Raw genomic sequence first — 15,804 nt, 5'->3', positions numbered from 1 at the left:
CCCCTCTTCTCCCCCGTTCTTCCCCGCTTCTCCCCCGTTCTCCCCTCTGTTCTCATCGTTTCTCCTCCCTTCCTCTTCTCCCCCGTTCACCCTATACTCCCCTCTTCTCCCCCGTTCTTCCCCTCTTCTCCCCCGGTTTCTCTCCCTCTTCTCCCCTCGTTTCCCCCCTCTTCTCCCCTGTTCCCCCCTCTTCTCCCCTGTTCTCCCCTCTTCTCCCCTATTCTCCCCTCTTCTCCATCGTTCTCCTCAAGTCCAGTCCAGACCAAAGCTTGTTAAACTGCAGCCCTAGCTATTACCACACACAGGAGGATTAGCAGGCTACGGTAGCTACCCCGCTAACACCTATCAGAACCTGAGGGAGCCCGGCCCAGTCCATTTAACACTCCCACCTGAGCTAGGGAAACATGCACTGGCCTGGTTAACACCAACAGGGGGGGAAACACACAGACCAAAAAAATAGAACAATGGAAGCAATGTTGGTGTTTTACCTCCATTTTATTTACTGTAGGCAGTGGAGGGCCAAGGCTATTGTGGAAGGGGCAGGTGAGGAGAATAGTGGGAAAATCCATACTGATCTAGTTCTGCTGGTTTTATATATTTATATATATATATATATATATATATATATATATATATACTGTATATATATATATATATATATATATATATATAGGTATATATGTAGATATCCAGGCCTATGCGGAACACTGCTCAGTGGGGGTGCCCCAATAGTGATTTAGGCTCCCTCCTACTCCCCACACCGTGCTTTACTCTGACACATTTTTTTTATGGTGGGGGGTCTGACCCCACTCCTTACCCCCTCCACTCCTCCTCCCCACATCAACCTCTTCTCCAGGTCATTATTGTGAAATATGATGAGGCCTGGATCTGCCCTCATGAAATTTCAATGAGCATTGATCTGTGTGATTGCAAGGAATCCTTCACATAGTGGTTTGAGCAGGGGGAGGGGGGTGTTCATTTATTTATTGCTGTTTAGTTTTAGTCGTTTGGATCCGATCTTCTTTGGGGGAGCACTGTCAAAACGCCTGTCCCTATGATTCCATGGCTAGAGAGGCTTTATACACTAGTAGACTGTTGAAAATCCAGTGTTGACAACCAGGGGCCTAATTTTGGAGAATTCTCCTGACGACCTCCTTTTTGCTCAAGTTGCAGCATTTTGTTGTGATCAACTGTAACGGGCTGCTCTGGTAACCTGTAATTCTCTGACAGTGGTCGAGTAGGGTTACGAAGAAGTAGCAATGCCATGTTGCATTCTGGCCCTAATTGTATTTTTACCTTTATTTAACTAGTCAGTTAATAAACAAATTCTTATTTTCAATGACGGCCTAGGAACAGTGGGTTGATTGCTTTGTTCAGGGGTAGAACAAGAGATTTTTACCTTGTCAGCTCAGGGATTCGATCTTGCAACCTTGCGGTTACTAGTCCAACGCTCTAACCACTAGGCTACCCTGCCACCCTTAATATAATAGGGTGCTCTAATTCTCCAAGGTCAAACATTAAGTAGGCTCCAAGGTCAAACATTAAGTAGGCTCCAAGGTCAAACATTAAGTAGGCTCCAAGGTCAAACTCCTGTTCATATTGGGTCACATTCATTTTTCTATTATGACTACAATACATTTTCTGGTCAGTAATTCCACCAATGACATTTTAGGGGTTGATTCGGTGCAAACCCGAGCTGCCCTGTGTGTTATTTCTGTGTAAAACCACGAGCTAATGCAGCCCATGGAGTAACATAAACCAGCATCTCTTCCCCAAGTCAACACATGTGGTATTAATAAGTGGAAAAGAATAAAACAGTTAAAAGAGGGAATTCTCCCGCACTATAAATACTCTCTGTGTGGTTTGAGTTGTTGCACATGCAGAGAGCGCCAGGCAGCAGAGGTACAGGAGGACGGATGGCCACCCAAACTCACTTCTCCATTCTCAACATGTTTATGTGGTCATGTTTCACTAATATGATATCTATAGTGTTGTGTGTCTATAAACGGTCTATTTCTGAAGACATGATGGCAGGGTGTTTCCTGATAAGGTGGTGTTGGTTGTTTTTCCCTGAACACGATTTGCTTTTGTAACCGTTTTGAAATCCTTTTTTATACGAGACAGATCAGCAACGGCGAATATAACTGGAGCTTTTGACTGCAATTGTCTATGTTTTATTTGATCTTTATTTAACGAGGCAAGTCAGTTAAGAACATATTGTTATTTACAAACCCGGCCAATTCCTCCCCTTAACCCGGACGACTCCTCCCCTAACCCGGACGACTCCTCCCCTAACCCGGACGACTCCTCCCCTAACCCGGCCAATTCCTCCCCTAACCCGGACGACTCCTCCCCTAACCCGGACGACTCCTCCCCTAACCCGGCCAATTCCTCCCCTAACCCGGACGACCCCTCCCCTAACCCGGACGACTCCTCCCCTAACCCGGACGACTCCTCCCCTAACCCGGACGACTCCTCCCCTAACCCGGACGACTCCTCCCCTAACCCGGACGACTCTGGGACTCCCGATCACAGCCGGTTGTGATAACAGCCGGGATCAAACCCTGGTCTGTAGTGACACGGCACTCGGCCCCCTATGACTGGACTATGATTATAAATTGCAACACATACTTTTGTTGTCAATGCTTATCAAGTGGAATCATTTATTGAAAACAGTGCAGGGCAGAGAATAGGCCTGGTGTAATGGAACCGGAGAGTCATTTTGACATAAACAGTGTATCCGGGCACACACAATGGATGTTTGGTTAGAATCACTGTCAGCTTTTGACCACCTCTCCACTCCATTCATATGAATGGGAACATATGTGCACATTTTAAAGGCTCACGTCCCCTAGAATATGTTTCCTTCTTGGCATACTACCTTGACTTGGCCCCACTTCCCACACATATTTAAATGTGTGTGTTCAGTATGATTTCTCAGTGGTGTAAGTGGAGGAAAGGTTAGTTCTTTCCTAAGACAAGACAAAACATATTTTGTAACCGATTATTCTTGGGTGCTTGGGAGGTTTTTCTCAGCTCTCGGGGGCTGGCATCAACAGTGAGGGGAAATCATGTTTTTTTTTTAATGTTGAGCTCAAAATGAATCACCACAAAACATTTCATTTTGTCATGGGGATATTGCTACGGGAGCACTTTGCCCCTCATGTTCATTCATCGAGCTCCAAGTGTCTCCCTTCCTCTCCTCTCCCCCCTTTCCCTGCCCTCTTACCTCCCAGTAAGTGAATATTATCCGCTCTCCTGGTGCAAAGATTGTGCCCAATGTGGAAATCGATAGCAATAAGGGGGAGTAAACAGCGTCTGACATCCACAACTGCGTGGCCGTGTTGACACGCAGAGCAGAGCCCATCCATCTCCATATCAGCCTGTTAATGGAGACCTTACAGGCAGCGGTCTGCCCTACCGCCAGCCCTGGCCCCCTCCCCCGCCTCGCTCCCTGGCCTCATCAACCGCCAACCTCCCTCATCCTCCCTACACCATTCCTCAACCGTGCCGTCCCTCCCTCACCTCCCTCACCTCCTCATCCATATTCGATTCCTAAGCTTCATCAGGGCCCATCCTCTTCCTCCCCTTACATGACTCCTTGCTACACCCGTCATCTCCCTAACACAACTCTTCATCTGAATATTAATTGAATTCTTCTCCTTTAAATAATAATGTGGAGACTGTGGTGGCTAAATCAATTAGATCAGTCCCTGCCGAGAGAGAGAGAGAGAGAGAGAGAGAGAGAGAGAGAGAGAGAGAGAGAGAGAGAGAGAGAGAGAGAGGAGGGGGTCTTCTTTTCTCCTCTACACTGTATTTGGGCTACTCACCTACCCATTCCAGGCGACCTGCCACTATGCACAGACACACACTCCTTTAATTTGCCTTTTGATGAACAATTGAAGCATTGTTGGCTCAAAGAGTCATTATGTTAAATTGAATATGTGCTTGTAGGGATTGAAGGAGGGTAAGAGGGAGAAACAATAGGCACAGTCAGAGTATAATATGTGAATGAGACACAGAGCTCTCTCCAGGATGGTTGTTGTTAAAGTGGGCCCGTGTGGTGCCATGTTACCTGGTGCCACTCTTTGTGTGTGTGTGTGTGTGTTCTCTATACCTCTATATGCACTGTATATGGGAGTGTTTTGATGTTGGTGGTCCTTTTTTTTTTACGAGCTACCGGTCACGATTACATTACAAATATATACAGTAGTTATTATCTGTCAGTATATGTGGATGCCACTCTCTGTACAGATGTGGACACATGCTTTTTAATGGGTCTTTTTGACCATTTTGAGACAAATTGACTGGCTATATTCTCGTCTCCACTGGTGTGTGTGAGCTCACCACAGACAGACCAATTATGGAACATAATACACTAAGCTGTAACGGACATTTACTGGAACACTCCATGGAAAGCACCTAGCATCACACACCTCACACACCCTTCTAATATCTCTTCTAAACATACCCTCACACCCTTCTAATATCTCCTCTATCCATACCCTCACACCCTTCTAATATTTCCTCTATCCATACCCTCCCACCATTCAAATATCTCCTCTGTCCATACCCTCATACCCTTCTAATATATCCTTTATCCATACCCTCACACCCTTCTAATATCTCGTCTAAACATACCCTCACACCCTTCTAATATCTCCTTTATCCATACCCTTACACCCTTCTAATATCTCCTTTATCCATACCCTTACACCCTTCTAATATCTCCTTTATCCATACCCTTACACCCTTCTAATATCTCCTTTATCCATACCCTTACACCCTTCTAATATCTCCTTTATCCATACCCTTACACCCTTCTAATATCTCCTTTATCCATACCCTTACACCCTTCTAATATCTCCTTTATCCATACCCTTACACCCTTCTAATATCTCCTTTATCCATACCCTTACACCCTTCTAATATCTCCTCTATCCATACCCTTACACCCTTCTAATATCTCCTTTATCCATACCCTTACACTCTTCTAATATCTCCTTTATCCATACCCTTACACCCTTCTAATATCTCCTCTATCCATACCCTTACACCCTTCTAATATCTCCTTTATCCATACCCTTACACCCTTCTAATATCTCCTTTATCCATACCCTTACACCCTTCTAATATCTCCTTTATCCATACCCTTACACCATGCCAAACACTCTTTTTCTCTTCCTCTTTTCCCACCACTCCATTTTCTCCATCTGTGTGTGTGTGTGTGTGTGTGTGTGTGTGTGTGTGCGTGCGTGTGCGCATGCCTGCGTCCCTGCGTGATTGTGTGCATATAGATAGTATATCCGTGAATGTGGTGAGTCACAGAGATATTGTGTGTGGGTCTCCTAGAGAGCACCAGACATCACAGCATATACTCAGCCAGACCCCTCTCCCCCCAGACCCAGCAGAAGAAAGGGTCATTGTTCCAGTGTCAAAATGCTGCAGGCGTCTTGACAAAGGCCCGGGAGGTTATGATAACAGGAAGAGAAAGCCCCACATCCACAGACTGTGGAGGCCGGGGCTTGGGAACGGGGTTTAGGGATGGCTGGTGTTGGTGGGCGTTCGGCTGTGAAGACAGTATCAGATTCCTGCTGGAATATCTAGCTTTTATTCTGCTCTTTGTTAGAAAATTGGGAATTGTCATTGGTGATGTGGGTTCAGTCCCTGCGGTGAAAACGTTCTTTGCCACAGACATGATTTGATCCTTTTCAGAATAAATGAGCATTTGTGTCAGTGATAATGTGCAAACTATTCAGCTTCAGGGGTGAGATTATTCTAGCAACAGGAATAGTCTAACCCTTATTCACTTATATTTTGAACCTAAACTATGCCTGTCCATGGTAATAATTATCCAAAATAATTCTGAAGTGAGTATCCTCAACACTTGTTTTCTGTTGGGTGAAATCAGCCTTCAGGTCTGACATTTTTCCTCTCAGAAGTTGAACCTGAGGTACTTTTTGTCACATCAAATCCTTTTCTAAGTCTGTGCTGTTGTTGAGTCTCACCGAGCTCTCAAAGGCTCCATTTAGGGCAGATAGAACTCCATAAAACAATGCTCTGGGGCTGGGCAGCCATCTTGTCTCCCCCTGCCCCCACTCCGCTCCGCCATTCCGGTTCCTCTATCGCTAGTCGCCTGGCTGGCTGTCAGCAGGCATGTAAATATGCCTCTCGCCTCGCTCCCCTCACTGACTGACAGGCTTTTACATCTCTCTCTCTCTTCTGACAGGATAAAGGGTTTATGCCAGTAATTGCAATGCTAAACGTAAAAAGTAAATGTCCTTTAAAATCCCCAGATTACCATACCGTATGTGCTTTTTACACTCACTTTTATAACTACAGGCAATCTAGCTTCATGGGAATGTAAAAGGACTTCCATTAGCCACCATCATATATTTAAATCCCCTTCACTCTACTTCACGCTAGCTCTGTTTTATCTCAAGATTGTTGCTTAAACTAATGAAAAGCTCACTTTGAAGCATATCACAGGCTGGAAAGTGCCTTGGTACCTGTCTGGTTCCTTGATGCGTGTGTTTTACTGATGTATTCAGGGCAGTCACTTTTCTGCTACCTTGTACTTCCACTGGGGACACAACTTCAGAAATGTCCTGGAAATGTACAAAGAACGGCACGCTGAATACTGTACGAAGAGTGAACTCAAGGCCATTTGGGGATGATATTGTGATCGTATGCTCAAATTGTTCTAAGATGATGTTACAGTATTGTAACCCTGTGCTCCTGTGTGTGTGTGTGTGTGTGTGTGTGTGTGTGTGTGTGTGTGTGTGTGTGTGTGTGTGTGTGTGTGTGTGTCCTCAGCTCTGAATGAGCCCACCATCGATTACGGCTTTCAGCGGCTGCAGAAGGTCATCCCCCGACACCCTGGAGATCCAGAACGCCTTCCAAAGGTACCAGTTACACGACCTGCACCTCTACTGTCCAATCAGTCCACAGCCTGTACCCTAACTGTCCAATCAGTCCACAGCCTGTACCCTAACTGTCCAATCAGTCCACAGCCTGTACCCTAACTGTCCAATCAGTCCACACCACTCCATGTCTATATTTCTACACGTTTAAGCATGTTTTGTTAGAAAATCAAAAAGTAGTTTGATTTTTAAAAATTCTACCAATACCACTCTCAAATGATTTATCTTGCTACTCTTGCCTAGATAACGTTTTGTCTTTCACTTGCATCAAGATCCTATAATGTTCTAGATACGGTATTTGTTTCATCAGTGAAGCAAAAAAGACTGTTGAGTGGAAATACATGTGTAAACAATTAGGACCAAATGATCGTTTATATTTTTATACAAAGATGTATCAGTTCTATCTACGCAGGCAAAGACCAGGTCCTCTCCAGTACGGTGCTCCTGCAGAGTGCAGATGCAGCTGAACCTGAGCATACTGTACTGTAGCCTGTTGGGTGGGCAGGGTCACGACCCTGTGTGTTCACCAGCTGTTTGGATCGGCGTCGTTTCTCACTGAAGCGCTTCCAGCGACGCACACTTTTCTGTGACATCAAAGGGAACAGACTCGCGTCTCGGCAGCGGTGGAGTCCTTGTCATCTCTGATGTCATCGACGACACACAGACTCCTGCACGTGTTAGCGATCTCACGTGTTGCCGGGCGAACGCGCTTAGTCCAAGGGCAGTTGACATCACTGCTGTGGAAGTGCACACCATTTTCTGTTACAGTTAGCATTGCCTAAAAATTGTGAAAAAGCAAAGCACCACACTCCTTTACACTCCTTCACCAGCAAAGTGTGTGTGTGTGTGTGTGTGTGTGTGTGTGTGTGTGTGTGTGTATGTGTGTGTGTGTGTGTGTGTGTGTGTATGTGTGTGTGTGTGTGTGTGTGTGTGTGTGTGTGTGTGTGTGTGTGTGTGTGTGTGTGTGTGTGTGTGTGCGTGTGTGCGTGTGTGTGTGTATGTGTGTGTGTGTGTTCATGTGTGCACGCTATGTGTGTGCGTACTTGGACGAGTGTATAACTTGTGTGTGTGCATGTTGCGCTCTGCGAGCCACAGAAAAGCAGGGTGTAAATTGATCCTTTGGGAGTAATAAATATACAGCACTTTATCTTGTTTTCTGTGCCTCATACCCTGGAGCCCTGCTGGAACAACAGCACTTAATAGAGTAAGAGGAAGGTAATTAGGAGCAGTATGGCTGTGTGCCCCACTTCACCCTGCTCCTCGCCCCGCTCCTGTACTGTACCTAGAGTAGGCTCAGACTTCTAGCCCAGTCTCCTAGCTCACACACGCTCCACACACTTTAAAAGCGCAGGAAAAAGTTTGTGCATATACGCTGACGACGTTTCTGTTCGTTTTGGCCTTTTTTTTCCCCGTGCACCAATGTTTTTTTCTTTAGGAGAGTTGAAGTTGGTAGCCGAAGTCTACGGCCCTTTGTCGGTGTTTGGTCAACAGTAAGGATTCTAAAATGAAGTGTTTGTTGTCCTTCAGCGAGAGACGAATCGTTTTCATGCACATTTTGTTCACTTGAGAAATACTGCACCAAGCATCTTAGTTAGATGTCAAATTGTGCGACTACGATATCCTGTGCAAAACTTGCAAAATGAATGACAGATTTCTTTCTGTGTCTCAAACAGTCCTATTGCTGGTTTTATCTTGTTCAGTTCAGAACTCCCCTCACCTGGTTGTCTATGGCTTAATTTAAAGGAAAACCAGAGGACAACCAGCAGTTCCAGCCGAACTGAAGCAGAACTTAATACAGGGGTGTCAAACTCATTCCACCGAGGGTCTAGTTTCTGCTGGTTTTTGTTTTTTCCTTTCAATTAAGACAACCAGGTGAGGGGACTTCCTTACTAACCGGTGACCTTAATATCTCAATCAAGTACAAGGGTGGAGTGAAAACCCACAGACACTCAGCCCTCCATGAAATGAGTTTGACACTGTGCCTTAAGACTACAGCAGCTCCATTGGCAATCCAACCTGGGCTCAACCTGGGCTCAACCTGGGCTCAACCTGGGCTCAACCTGGGCTCTCTCCTCATTACTTTAGTAGCTAAAGTACCTTCAGTGAAAGAAATGTTATTGAACATTTTCCAAAATAATTTACATTTGACCTTTATTTAACTAGGCAAGTCAGTTAAGAACACATCCGTATTTACAATGACAGCCTACCGGGGAAAAGTGGGTTAACTGCCTTGTTCAGGGACAGAACAACATATTTTTACCTTGTCAGCGCGGGGGATTCGATCCAGCAAGCCACTAGGCTACCTGCCGTCCCCCAAATAAGAAATAAAATAAGAAAGGAAAACGTATTGATTGCGTATGTCTTCACACCCCACAGTTAATACTTGGCGAAAGCACCTTTGGCAGCCTTTTTGTTTTCTATTTTTTATTCATTTGGGAAATGTTCTATAATTTTTGGTTCGCTTTAGAATTGTGTAATAGTAGAATTAGTATATTAGTAGAATTGTGTAATAGTAGAATTAGTATATTAGTAGAATTGTGTAATAGTAGAATTAGTATATTAGTAGAATTGTGTAATAGTAGAATTAGTATATTAGTAGAATTTTAAAAACATCGAATCCATTTTAAAATCCATTTTAAGGCAACAAAATGCGAAGACTATTAATAATGCTAAATATATGCTAATATATGCATAATTAGTTAATTATAGATATAGAAAATAGATATTGAAAATTCACGTTTTTGATATAAAAAATGTAATTATCGATATATTTCGAACAATTACATAAAACATGTTATATTGATATTTTGATATCGATGATTCCATTTTTATATAGAAATTCTAATTATTGATATAAAACAAAATAATGTTTAAAAAAAAAAATATTACAAAATAATATTAATATATGTTAAAACGGCTTTCCACACACACACACACACACACACACACACACACACACACACACACACACACACACACACACACACACACACACACACACACACACACACACACACACACACACACACACACACTGCACACGTCATTAGTTCACATTAACCTCACATGTAGAGCAGCACCAGCCGTGTAATAGGCAAACAGACAGCTATTGTAGCCATCGCTCCATACCGAACGCCTTCCACTCACTCACACTCCCAGCACTTTTATCCCCATTAGATGCAGACCAGTGCACTGTCATGCCCAATGAGGCTGGTTTGATTTGTAGAAAATCGGACACGTGGACATGGAGATTGACACGGTCATTTTCACTGCCTTTGCTGATCTCTTTTTTTTTATTAAAGTGAGAAAAATCTGCATGGAGTTCACATTTAAAATACATTCTCCAACATAACGTGTTAATCAGTGAGAGGAGACATCTAGCAGGAAATGATGTCATACCCAATGACTGACCGGTGTTGATGATGTGATGATGTCATCAGGCAGTGGGAGTGTTCTACTTCCTGGAAAGGATGAGTCAGAGGGCGGATGGGCCAGTGACTCACCTTCTTTTCGACTCCCGTACTCCCCCCCCCCGTCCTCTTACTGTGTTAGTACTGACCACACCGCCGTCCCCTATACCACCCCCACTACCCAGCCTGGCTGCAGCTGGCCTGGGGAGGACAGATCTGATAAACCTCTATAGGTGTTGATGGTGACGCAGCCAGTTGGTGCTGTCGGCTCTGCTGTCTAGTCCTGCTCAGCAAGGCAGAGCCGGCGCCTCCAAGAGTATTTTAGAATGCTCGACATTCTCTTGGTCCAGGCCAGAAGCAAGTACTGTCAAATCTGGAGTTCAGTAGCCATATCTTGATGAGACTGGATTGTCAAGGGCTTAGTGTCTGAGATGAGGAGGACCTCATTTGGATAAGGTCATGTCGCTACTGACTGTGTGTGATTCAGATGGAGAGTGTGCTACTTAGTAAGCAATATCCAATCCATTACTTTAAAGCCTTTTGAGACTGTAGACCAGGGTTCTCCAATAGGCAGCCCAAGGGGCTAAATTCGGCCTGCGGGTGATTTTATTTGCCCCCCCCCCCTCCGAGTTCTCAGAGATTTTTTTTTAAATTGAACTTTTTTAGGGGGGTTGATTATTTTAGTTGTAAGACATAAAAGACTGTAAAATGATTTTAATTCAGAAATTTGTTCCCAAGTATTCCCATGCATTAAAGAGAGGCATGTGATTGTACCCAAATGTAATCAAGGTTTGAAATAATAACGTTTTTTTCTTATACTATATCTATCTGTTCGGGATTCTTGCGGTCAATTTCCAGTGTAAAAATGATTTATAATTATGTCCCCCCCCCCCCCCCCCTGACAATCCACTAAAGAAAAATCGGCCCACTGCTGAATGTAATTATGGACCCCTGCTGTAGGCCATCAGCGTTGAGCTGAGTGGGTTATAGTCAGGTCATGAGGTCCTCTGTCACCCACATGCCCCCTTCGCTCCCTCCCTCAACATCCTCCTAACAGTTGAGAAAAACAACCCTGTCCCCTGAGAGAGAGAGGGAGGCCTCATGGAGGAAAACATCCACTCTTCTCATACCTTGTATTAGCCTGAGCAGGTGCCATACAACCCTAGGGATGTCAAGCTAAACGTGTGTCTGTGTGTTTATGCATGTGCACACAGGCACGCACACGTGTGCAAACGATACACAGGTCCTGGACTATAAATGGGCATTGTGAAACAATAGGCTCACAGGATACAAGAACACGTTGCCTGTCCTTCATTCCTCTGTCTCTAGCACGCTGTCTCCAATATCTCCAATACACGTACAGACAGTCACATCTCCCTTCTCACATTGTTATCCGCAGGCTCAACACTCCAAGGTTTACAATGTATGGGACAGCAATCTATGGGTGCGTGAGAGCGCGTGTGTCTGTGTGCGCGGTGTGCGTGCGTGCCCGCGTGTGTGCATATGCGTGTGAGGGGGTGGGGGGGGGGGCTGTTTAAGTGTGCAGGCAGCCAGAGGTGATCCATCATGGTGCAGTCGGCAGCTTGCCCTCCAGCGGGGCAGCCGATCGAAGCCTCCGCTCCCTGGACTGTATTATTGTTCCGCTAAGAGTAATTGAGTCACAGTAAAGAGGAAGACACACCAGTGTTTGTGATAGCGTGACCGTGTGTGATACCATGATTATGTGTGTGGGCATAAGAAGGGGTTGGGGTGGGGTAATCATCCCCCACGCATTTCACGTCTTTACTGTAACGTCTTGTGAAGTGTTTGGACATGGGCGGCCAACGGGAAGTGTGTAGGTCATTTCTTTCCCAGCAGCCTCTCTGGCTGGCTGACTGGCACAGTGACCTCCCCCTCCTCTCCTCTCTGCTGATATCACCAGCTTGGCTGCTCATCTCTGCCCTATCGATCTCCTCCTTTATTGAGGTAATAACTGTCTGTTGACGGCACTCCTTTCAACTGCTGAACTCAATCTCCCAGGGTGGAGGAGGGAGAGAGAGGGAGCGGAGGGGAGAGAGAGGGAGACCGAGAGAAAGGTAGAAATAGAAAAAGAGAGAGAGTAAGAGAGAGGGAGAGAGAGTGAGAGAGCGAGAAAGAAAGAGAGAGAGAAAGAAAGAAAACAATTGAAGAAGTGACAACATCCCTCTATCCAGTCTAGAAGAATGGTCTGAGTTGATAACACATCAGGCCTGGGATCAGACTGGAACCGATAATAGACAAGCTCCAGTGGATATCATTGACATTCATTTGGATCGTCACAGCAGATTTTCTAGCCTAGGTGAACAGGGAGGGAGTGATTGGGAGCAAGCGTGTGTGTGTGTGTGTGTGTGTGTGTGTGTGTGTGTGTATGTGTGTGTGTGTGTGTGTGTGTGTGTGTGTGTGTGTGTGTGTGTGTGTGTGTGTGTGTGTGTGTGTGTGTGTGTGTGTGTGTGTGTGTGTGTGTGTGTGTGTGTCGAGTGCACACATAGAGCCAGGTCGCCTGGCTGCCCGACGGGAGCACATGGGTGGGGAGCGACAGACAGACAGACAGGCGGGCAGGGACAGACGGAGTAGTGGGCCGTGTGAAGGGATTAGGACGGGAAAGCAGAAGCTCTAATTGTTCAGTGAACATTCACACCACTACAGAGAAGACAGAGGCTGCCTTTAGACTGACCCCCCTTGGCATGCGTTCAACAAGGACAATCTGGGGCCGCCAGGAATGAACTATTCCCCAGCAACAACCTCCATCCGTCCCTCAACATGTTGTTGTTTGTTCCGTAGCTCGCCCTGCGTATCAGATATACGTGTATACAGTATACACGCCATTCGTTTGCGCGGGAAAAAAGCTAACTGTCTGTATTCCACACGGCAAGGTGGCATAGATGAACCGAACACACTGTGAGACCAGTCATAGCAGTAGCCACACACAAGCCCCTCTCTCTCTTCCTATTTCCTTCTCTCTCTCTCTCTCTCTCTCTCTCTCTCTCTCCTCTCTCTCTTTCTCTCTCTCTCTCTCTCTCTCTCTCTTCCTATTTCCTTCTCTCTCTCTCTGTCTCTCTCTCTCTCTCTCTCTCTCTCTCTCTCTCTCTCTCTCTCTCTCTCTCTCTCTTCCTCTCCAAGGCGGGCTCAAAACAAACTGTAGGAAAGTCGTTGATTGTGAGACGTATCTATCTGCCATAGGTTGCTGAGAGCTACTGAAGCTGGTGGAAGTCAATGTTTCATGGCGTTCCACTTGTCATGACTGGATGGGCTTGAGGGCTGATACCAGAGTAGATCAACTTATTTCTATGGACTGAGATGGTACAGGGAATGTGCTGTACAACATTAGAGTCATACAGTGAAGATACAATATCAACCTTTAGTATTTTATATTTAACTAGGAAAGTCAGTGGAGAACACATTCTTATTTACAATGACGGCCTACTGGGGAACAGTGGGTTAACTGCCTTGTTCAGGGGCAGAACGACAGATTTTTATCTTGTCAACTCAGGGATTCGATCCAGCAACCTTTCGGGTGACTGGTCCAACACTCGAACCACTAAGCTACCTGCTGCCCCAATATACAATATTGGACATTTCTCCAGTGGTCATTGAGTCACGCAGAGATGACATCATACTGTGTCGTCTCACCAACTACTATCGTAAATGAAGTCCCAGCAGCCTGCTGCATTAGAGAGAGGAGTTAGGGGTCCGTGGGAGCAGGGGGGAGCAGGGGCTGGGCAGCGAGAGGATGACATCATCATTTTGGTCTCTCTGTTCAAGACGAACGACTCTGACCCTGCTTGTATTATGGCTCTGGTAGAACATTAGGAGATGATACAATTGCAAATGAACAAGCTCAGGGATAAATGTGTCATGTATTTGCTGGCCTGGCTTGCGTGTGAATGTGTTCTTTGCGTGTTGCCTTTACATCTAGATATGACCCAAGTGTTTCTTTCCCACCATTTCCTCTCCCTAATGTATGGTGATCACATTAGGAGCTATCATCATTTACCCAGTAAAAGCCTGTCTGATAGAGCGCAGGCACTTCCTCCTGAGAGAGAGAGAGAGAGAGAGAGAGAGAGAGAGAGAGAGAGAGAGAGAGAGAGAGACAGAGAGAGAGAGACAGACAGACAGACAGACAGACAGACAGACAGACAGACAGACAGACAGACAGACAGACAGACAGACAGACAGACAGACAGACAGACAGACAGACAGACAGACAGACAGACAGACAGACAGACAGACAGGGAAAGAGAAAGAGAAAGAGAAAGAGAAAGAGAAAGAGAAAGAGAAAGAGAAAGAGAAAGAGAAAGAGAAAGAGAAAGAGAAAGAGAAAGAGAAAGAGAAAGGAAAGAGAAAGAGAGAGTGTCACGTGGTCATCTAGAGAGAGAGAGAGAGAGTGGTCCTATTGCAGGAAGACAGTCAGCTAGCACATGGATCACACACACACACAGTATTTTTACTACAGTTAGTGTGAAGAACAATGGTGAAATAAATAATTCTAGTAAGTACATCTAGTCATAAACAGACTGTAGTATAAAGAGTGAGAGCTGTAGAACCTTAGCTATTTTATATGAAGTGTGTTCTGGGTTTGTGAAGCAGCAAGACAGGAGTCCATGTTCGGTTAATGATGGTGCTGACCAGCCGGAGGATCGGGTTGCTTTCCTGTTTATCGCTGGGCGCCTGCGTTTACTGTAACCCAGGAGGAAATGGATTCGGGTTACACAAACCAGGCCAATGGATCATGCAGATGTCTCTATCTATCTATCTATATATCTATCTATCTATCTATCTATCTATCTATCTATCTGTCTGTCTGTCTGTCTGTCTGTCTGTCTGTCTGTCTGTCTGTCTGTCTGTCTGTCTGTCTGTCTGTCTGTCTGTCTGTCTGTCTGTCTGTCTGTCTGTCTGTCTGTCTGTCTGTCTGTCTGTCTGTCTGTCTGTCTGTCTGTCTGTCTGTCTGTCTGTCTGTCTGTCTGTCTGTCTGTCTGTCTGTCTGGCTGTCTGGCTGTCTGGCTGTCTGGCTGTCTGGCTGTCGTATCATGCATATATATATATATTGATCACGGCGGAGAGAGGATGAGATGGAGAGGTTAGGGTTTAGACAGAGAGAGCAGAGCAGAGCGTGTTGGAGGATAGAGAAAAGTTCCGGGGGTCATGAGGAGAGGGGAACAGCTCAGGAGCGAGGTGTGTGCGGTGTTTGTGTCTCAGCCTGCGTCCTCTGTGATTTATCCTTGGTGTTTGTGTTCACCCAGTAATGTGTGTGATCTGAGTTTCCCCTCGTCTCTCTCATCTCCATCTGATGGAAGGCTTCCCTTGTCCCACATGTCCCTCCATAGCTCTCTGGGGCCAGGGGCTGGAGCCACACAGAGAGACGACAAGACCAAAGAAACACACTCTCCTCCATCTCTCTGTACTCTCTCCATATTCTCTCTATATTCTCCCCGGACCCCCGTGTCTCTCCATCC

The 15,804-nt window shown here is 45.6% G+C and overlaps 1 protein-coding gene across 15 annotated transcripts in view; it reads left to right on the top strand.

Annotated features, from left to right (window-relative positions):
* LOC109891850 (transcription factor COE1-A) overlaps window positions 1-15,804 on the top strand; it is a 105,375-nt gene that overhangs the window by 74,138 nt on the left and 15,433 nt on the right. For all 15 annotated transcript variants that reach the window (XM_031826960.1, XM_031826958.1, XM_031826949.1 and 12 more), the window contains exon 11: window positions 6,817-6,905. In XM_031826960.1, the coding sequence (XP_031682820.1) occupies window positions 6,817-6,905 (89 nt within the window). The remainder of the gene's footprint in view (window positions 1-6,816; window positions 6,906-15,804) is intronic.

The sequence above is a fragment of the Oncorhynchus kisutch genome, linkage group LG6 (assembly GCF_002021735.2).
Source record: "Oncorhynchus kisutch isolate 150728-3 linkage group LG6, Okis_V2, whole genome shotgun sequence".
NCBI lineage: Eukaryota > Metazoa > Chordata > Actinopteri > Salmoniformes > Salmonidae > Oncorhynchus > Oncorhynchus kisutch.
The sequence above is the reverse complement of the archived record's forward strand: the minus strand, read 5'-3'. Positions and strand labels throughout refer to the sequence as shown.